The 7482-nt window shown below is 38.7% G+C and overlaps 2 protein-coding genes across 3 annotated transcripts in view; both read left to right on the top strand.

The window, feature by feature from the left end:
* LOC107741658 (seizure 6-like protein) overlaps positions 1-1756 on the top strand; it is a 50608-nt gene extending 48852 nt beyond the window's left edge. Inside the window, exon 17 of the mRNA XM_016554425.1 lies at positions 1122-1756. Within this exon, the coding sequence (XP_016409911.1) occupies positions 1122-1151 (30 nt within the window). The 3' untranslated portion in view covers positions 1152-1756. The remainder of the gene's footprint in view (positions 1-1121) is intronic.
* Positions 1757-2701: 945 nt separating this feature from the next.
* On the top strand, positions 2702-7397 carry LOC107741684 (protein-tyrosine sulfotransferase 2-like). Of its 2 annotated transcripts, none has more exons than XM_016554458.1 (6): positions 2702-3074; positions 3415-3912; positions 5264-5581; positions 5959-6157; positions 6244-6294; positions 6828-7397. In XM_016554458.1, exons 2-6 carry the CDS (start codon positions 3419-3421, stop codon positions 6864-6866), a joined length of 1101 nt encoding a protein of 366 aa, XP_016409944.1. In that variant the 5' UTR covers positions 2702-3074; positions 3415-3418; the 3' UTR covers positions 6867-7397. The 2 variants fall into 2 exon arrangements, with proteins under 2 accessions (XP_016409944.1, XP_016409943.1); XM_016554457.1 differs by having other exon boundaries at positions 3162-3912.
* The last annotated feature ends 85 nt before the right edge of the window (positions 7398-7482 follow it).

Genomic DNA, 7482 nt, shown 5'->3' with positions numbered 1-7482 from the left:
CTTCTAGCAACAAGTCAGAATCCTTTGAAAACCACATAGCTTTTGGAAACTACATAGCGCCACCCTGGAAACCACCTGGCTCACCGTAGCAACTCAAAATACTTAAAACACTCTAGCAACCACCTAGTAACTCCTTAGCAACCAGTCAGAACCCCTTGGAAACCACATAGCGCCACACTGGAAACCACCCAGCTCACTGTAGCAATTGAAAACACTCAAAACACCCTAGTAACTACTTAGTAACTCCTTAGCAACCAGTCAGACCCCCTTGGAAACTACATAGCACCACCCAGATTATAACTGAAAACATACAAAACACCCTAGCAAGCACCTAGTAACTCCTAGCAACCAGCCAGAATGCCTTGGAAACCACATAGCGACACCTTGGAAACCACCCAGATTACCATAGCAACTGAAAACCCTAGCAACCCCCTAGTTACTCCCTAGCAACAAGCCAGAACCTTTTGGAAACTACATAACGCCACCATGGAAACCACCAAGATCACCCTAGCAATGGAAAACACTCAAAACACCCTAGCAACCTCCTACTAACTCCCTAGCAACAAGCCAGAATCCCTTGAAAACTACAAAGTGTCACCCTGGAAACCACCCAGATTACCGTAGCGACTGAAAACACCCTAGCAACCTCCTACTAACTCCCTAGCAACAAGCCAGAATCCCTTGAAAACTACAAAGTGTCACCCTGGAAACCACCCAGATTACCGTAGCGACTGAAAACACCCTAGCAACCTCCTACTAACTCCCTAGCAACAAGCCAGAATCCCTTGAAAACTACAAAGCGTCACCCTGGAGACCACCCAGATTACCGTAGCGACTGAAAACACTCAAAACAACCTAGCAACCTAGTAACTCCAAAGCAACCAGCCAGAACCCCTTGGAAACCACATAGCACCAACCTGGAAACCAAGATCACCCTAGCAATAGAAAACACTCAAAACACCCTAGCAACAACCTAGTAACCATCCTAAACCGCATAACGAGGGCCTGGAAAGCACCCAGGATGCTCTAGTGATACTGCAACAGCGTTTCCATGATCACACATTGGAAGATCCTCCATTATGCTAACATATATGTAATTTTCCTGTGTTTTTATTGCACAGGATACGAGAGAATATGAGGTGTCCATATGAAGAGGCCTACAGACACGTCCCGTGCTGCTCCAGCACTTACAGGAAGTGATGTAAATAGATCCTGTCAACTCCACTCTCCCCACCTCCCCAACCTCCAGGGACAGAGAGGGGCATGAAGGGAACGGGGCTGTGAAACAGGAAGTACCAGTGCAGAGATCGTTCAGCCAGTAGACGTTACTGTGGTTTTATGATACATATATGCTTACAGCCGGAGGTTCTCATTCTGCCATTCACAAACACCCGTGTGTGTGTGTGTGTGTGTGTGTGACATTACGAGCGAGTGGAAAATAACAAGTGAAGAGTTTGCACAGTGTTCTTTCTCCTCAATACCGTGACTTACGGGACAGTTTAACCCTGGAGTAAGCCCTTTGCTCTGATATAAAGGGGTGGTGGTGGCGCCGTCCTGTGTCTGTCTGTGGCCCATCCTGCCTGCTGTCATTTTTAAGTCTTTGTACTTATAGAGCAGTTTGTAGTGCAGGGTTTAAAGTAGTATTTTTTCCCCTGCAAGTGACGTCCTACTGCAGCAGAGAGCGGATGATGTATTTATTTTGAAGTATATGTGAAATGTTCTCTGCTGATTGATGAATACTTCATTTTGGAAATCAAGAAAAAAAAATGTAACTGATTTCTCTAAAGAAATGTGAAAAAATAAATAAATTAATTTAAATCTTTTCTAACACAGACGTGTCCTAGTTTATTTTAAAAAGAGATCTGACAGATGTGGAGTCCCAAACCTAAAATTTTAAATAAAAGAAAATAAATGAATTGATAAAACAAATACAATTCTTTTTTAAATTAAATTCACTCCTGAATTTACTTTTGTATTACTTTTTTCCCCTTCATTTATTCTTTTCTGTATTTATTGTTAACTTTATTTTTTATTCTTTCATTTTATTTATTTATTTATTAATAGAACATTTATGCTTCACTGATAAATCTGTGGCAAAAATCTGTCCATTGGAAAGAAAATTTACAAAAACAATTCTTTAATATGAAGACTTTTGCTAGAGTCTTCTATGGAATCTTGTTTTCACGCGGCATAAAAAAACTTTTTATCTCACAATTCTGTTTTTTTTTTTGCACAATTCTACATTTATGTCTGATGATTCAGACTTTTTTCCCCGCAATCCTGAGTTTATTTCTCACAACTCTTGACTTTTTCTGAATTCTGATTTAAATTCCAATAAAAGCTCCCAACTGTGAGTTAATAGTAGTAGCTCATAATTGAGAGTTTAAATTAACATGAGACATAAACTCACAGTTCTGAGATGTAAAATGTCTGAATTGCGAGATATAAACCTTTGTACTTTTTTTTTTCTGTGCCGCAAACATAAAAAGTCAGAATTCTGACCTTTTTTTTAATCAGAATTGCAAAAGAAAAAAGTCTGAATTGTGAGATAAAAAGTTAAAATCATTTTATTTTTTATTCTGTGATGAATGTCCAGAGTCTAATGTGTTTCAGAAGCAAATGCAAATGTATGCAAAAACATTTCCCTATATGGGTATGTCAACAGTCTTATGGAGTGGAAACACCTGGCCTCATACTTGCATGCAAGAGTCACATTTACTATACAGTGAAAGTTTGGCATGTTATCTCATTTCTCAGTCCACCCATTTCCTTTGTTTGATTGATCTTCCTTTGGAAACGATACTGCATCAAACGGCTGCATTACTATCAAATCTGCACATTTTTATACATGCGTTACCAAAGAATCGTTCAGCACAAACTGAGCACATTTGAGGCTGAGAGACACAGGAAAAGAAAAAGCCACTGGTTGTAGCTGTCAGGAAAGATCGGAACTGATAGTCTGAATGTTTTTAAACTACATTCACTTCCGCTTCTTCGTGCATTCTGCCCATTTGACTCCACCGCAGAGCACTGAGCCTGGAGATCATGCAACGTTCATTGTTTGTGGCGTGAAGGTCAGTTAATCGTTTCCTTAATAAGCTGTGTTTAATGCAACTCGTTTCAGATCACTTTATCAGTGCAATGTCTTTTTATTTTTTCAGCTCTACCTGCAGCCTGTATTTCCTCTGCATGTGGCATCAATCACTTTCACTTTTTTAATGTGCAAAAAAATTGCTTTTTAAAGAATGTTGTGTAATTCAAAGATAAGATCTGATTAATCAAATGAGCTTTGTAAGACACTCATGGTTCCTGTAACCAGTTGCCTTGCAGTTATGAACAAAATATTTGCAGAAGTAGCCAACAGAGGAAGTGCAGTCACTTCTGTGTTTAAATTGAATCTTTTTCCCGTCTTAGCGTGATGCGGCTGTCAGTCAAACGGACAGTTGTACTCCTGCTAACGCTCTTCGTAACTTGTAAGCTTACTACTCTATATCAAGTGCTAACATGCCCTGGAAAGGTTCCCAGACCTCATGTGGTGTCTATACTGGTTCGAAACTTGAACCAGACACAGTACCGGTATAACCAGAACACGCCGATGGTGTTTGTGGGTGGCGTTCCACGATCAGGGACCACCTTGATGCGCGCCATGCTAGACGCCCACCCTGACATCCGCTGCGGGGAGGAGACGCGGGTGATCCCCAGGATACTGTCTCTGCGGCAGGGCTGGGGGAGGCAGACGGAGGAGCGCCGGGCTCTGGAGGACGAGGGAGTCAGTCAAGAGATGCTGGACGCCGCGATTACAGCGTTCCTGCTGGAGGTCATCGCACGGCACGGGGACCCTGCACCACTGCTGTGCAATAAAGACCCCTTTACACTGAAGAGTGCCGTTTATCTGTCACACATTTTCCCCAAGTAAGATATCTCCTTTTTAGAGGTGCACTCCAGGATTTTATTTTATTTTATTTAAAAAGCTTTGCACAGACATTTGTAGTACTTCTGAAAATGTTATTTACACTTATTTTATATGGAGTGTGTGTTCCGTCATTGATGCCAAAATGCTTTAAGAAACTGTAAAAATCTTTTTGCTGATACAATCTAAATTTGATTATTTTATTTTATTTTATTTTATTTTAAAAGCTTTGCACAAAGACATTTGTAGTACTATGAAAAATATATTTACATTTGCCATCACAAGTAAGATATCTCCTTTTTAGAGGTGCACTCCAGGATTTTATTTTATTAAAAAAGCTTTGCACAGACATTTGTAGTAACGTACATTTTCCCCAAGTAAGATATCTCCTTTTTAGAGGTGCACTCCAGGATTTTATTTTATTTTATTTAAAAAGCTTTGCACAGACATTTGTAGTACTTCTGAAAATTTTATTTACACTTATTTTATATGTGCACAGACATTTGTAGTAACGTTACTTCTGAAAATGTTATTTACACTTATTTTATATGGAGTGTGTGTTCCGTCATTGATGCCAAAATGCTTTAAGAAACTGTAAAAATCTTTTTGCTGATACAATCTAAATTTGATTATTTTATTTTATTTTAAAAGGCACGCACAAAGACATTTGTAGTACTATGAAAAATATATTTACATTTGCCATCACTGGGACCAACATGCTTTCGTTAAAAAAATGTAAAAATTTTGTTGTTTATACAATCTAAAATGTATCATTTTTATTTATAATTTTATTTATTTTAGTTTTTTCCTTATAATTGTTTCAATTGTTATTATTTTAATTATATTTAATTATATTTTTTAAATGTACATTAGCACAGAGTAAATAATGATAAATATATGTGACCCTGTAAGGCGATTTTCTCAATATTTAGATTTTTTTGCACCCTCAGATTCCAGATTTTCAAAGTTGTATCTCATCCAAATATTGTCCTATCCTAACAAACCATACATCAATGGAAAGCTTATTTATTCAGCTTTCAGTCGATGTATAAAAAATGAAAATTCAGCTAACACAGGAATAAACTAGATGTTAAAATATATTACAATACAAAACAGGTATCTTCAATTGTAATCATATTTCACAGCACTGTTTTTAATGTTTTTTTTCTCCGATCGTTTCCATAAAGGTTTTCACATAGATTTACTAGTGCATTTTTCTTCAACTGGGAAAACGTCTAAAACAAAGGCATTGTTTTGTGCTGCCAAATCCAAATCCTTTTGATTTCTAGTTTCTTCCATGTCATTTGAGTCATTCTGTCTCACTCCTCATGCCATCATCGTCTGTCCTTCCAGCTCTAAATTCCTGCTAATGCTCAGAGACGGCCGGGCGTCTGTGCACTCTATGATCTCCAGACGAGTGACTATCGCTGGCTTCAACCTGTCCAGCTACAGGGACTGTCTGACTAAATGGAGCAATGCAATCGAAGTCATGCTCTCCCAGTGTATGGCGGTCGGCCGGAGTCGCTGTATGACCGTCCGCTATGAGGATCTGGTGCTGCAGCCGCGAGCCACCATGCAGCGTGTGCTACGCTTTCTGAACTCACCTTGGCATGAAGGAGTGCTTCATCATGAGGAGGCCATCGGGCAGCCGGGAGGAGTATCGCTGTCTCGGTAGGGCGAAATCATATTTAAAGGGAGTTCAATTCTGTCATTGTTTACACACCCTCTGTATGGGTTTCTTTCTTCTGTTGAACATAAACGATTATATTTTGAAGAATCTTGGTAGCCAAACAATTGACGGTACCCATTGACTTCCATAGTATTCATATAAGTCAATGGGTACCATGAACTGTTTGGTTACCAACATTCTTCAGAATATCTTCTTTTGTTTTCAACAGCTGAAAGAAATTCATACAGTTTTGAGACAACTTGAGGGAGATTAAATGATGACAGCATTTTCATTTTTGGGTGAACTGTCCCTTTAATGTTTTGGGTTGCAGGCCTTCCATCGTTTTCTGACGATCCTCACTTTTCACTTTGTTTTTAAGAACCGAACGCTCCACGGATCAAGTGATCAAACCAGTTAACCTGGAAGCCCTCACACGCTGGGTAGGCCACATCCCAGCAGATGTCCAGCAGAACATGGAGAGCATTGCGCCAATGCTGCGCAGGCTGGGATACAACCCCAATGCCAATCCACCAGATTATGGTCAACCAGATCCGGAAGTGATCAACAATACTCAACGGGTATATTCGAACACAGAACACAGTGCAGCTCAAAGATCAGAGTTGCTATTATTCAGTCTTAATTTTCATTTGTCTGTCTTTCCTAGGTACTGCGAGGAGATTTTAAAACTCCCACGAGCCTGAAAAGATGGGCACAAGTGAGTGCATGCTTTTAAGTTGTATCATATACAAAACCGGTTGTACACAATCTACTACATGCCTTCTGTCATCAAAAGTTTATATTTGTTTAGCAAGTAAAAGGCCTTTTCTAAAAACCTCCCCCAACTGCACCAAATTGCATATTTTTGCTCAGTTTGGGCCGCTGAATAAAAAAGAGGTGTTTCTTCTTTCTCAAGTATGAGCTCCATGTTCTTCTATATCATACTATATGAGCCATAAAAGCCTGATGTATCGAATATGATACTCAACAAAAAGTGAATATGCATATATATATATATATATATATATATACTTTGAGTGATTTCTGGTTGTTGTCATTGCAAAAATGGCAGAAGTTGGTTTAAGAAATATTTATTTATGTATGCCACTTGATTTGGTGTTTTGTTATCTAATTAAATGACATTATATGTCCCAATACTTTCTGTGGGCACTGTGTAAGTCTATATACTATGATTAGGCTGCATATATGTCCTTACACATATTCATTTTGAAAATATTAATTGTTTGACAGGTATCTCCAAAGTCAGTTTCTAAAGGAGGCCGAAACTGAAGAGAGTCCTACATTGATTGCAGTATGTGCTTGTGTTCAGCCTTGGATAATTCACCACCATTTTGTGCCATGAAGGCCTTTCACAAGATACAGAGCAACCGGAGTAGGAAATAATGAGCATCGTTATTATGCAATAGCTGTGGTTACATGGGGTCTGATTTTGACATAGCCAGAATCTATTATAATAATTAGGCAACTAAATCCTATTATGTACCAAAATGTTGTAATGTAATAGATTGATGTCAAAGAAACAAGCCTCAGACGGACACTGGACAGAGATCGACATTTTTACTACTGATGCTCTCAGAAGAGTATTGTTTACTTTGTTTATCGAACAAAGTTTACCATAAATCAATTACACTTTACTTCCTGAACATTGCAGTTTTTTATGTCTTGTTTTGGGAAATGAGAGCGTGACGTAGCGCTCAGTGTCGCACTGAATGCTGTTGCTATGTGCCTGCGTGCATTTTCTTGACCTAGATATTAAATTGAGGCATTCTTGTTTTCCTAGTGCCAAAACGCCCTGTTTACCCTCGGTTTTTTTTTTTTTCAAAAGTGAATTCTTTCAATAAAAATATTCATACAAATTCGGCCGGTGTGTTATTTTCAATCCTTG

This window comes from Sinocyclocheilus rhinocerous, unplaced genomic scaffold (assembly GCF_001515625.1).
Source record: "Sinocyclocheilus rhinocerous isolate Xijiao unplaced genomic scaffold, SAMN03320098_v1.1 scaffold886, whole genome shotgun sequence".
NCBI lineage: Eukaryota > Metazoa > Chordata > Actinopteri > Cypriniformes > Cyprinidae > Sinocyclocheilus > Sinocyclocheilus rhinocerous.
Note: the sequence above shows the minus strand (reverse complement) of the source record. Positions and strands in the feature narration are given on the sequence as shown.

Excerpts from the sequence above, each read along its gene's own strand:
- LOC107741684 (XM_016554458.1), top strand. The coding sequence starts at position 3,419 with ATGCGGCTGTCAGTCAAACGGACAGTTGTACTCCTGCTAACGCTCTTC. Across the intron at positions 5,582-5,958 it reads GGAGGAGTATCGCTGTCTCG|AACCGAACGCTCCACGGATC; the intron begins GTAGGGCGAAAT and ends TTTGTTTTTAAG. Across the intron at positions 6,158-6,243 it reads TGATCAACAATACTCAACGG|GTACTGCGAGGAGATTTTAA; the intron begins GTATATTCGAAC and ends TGTCTTTCCTAG.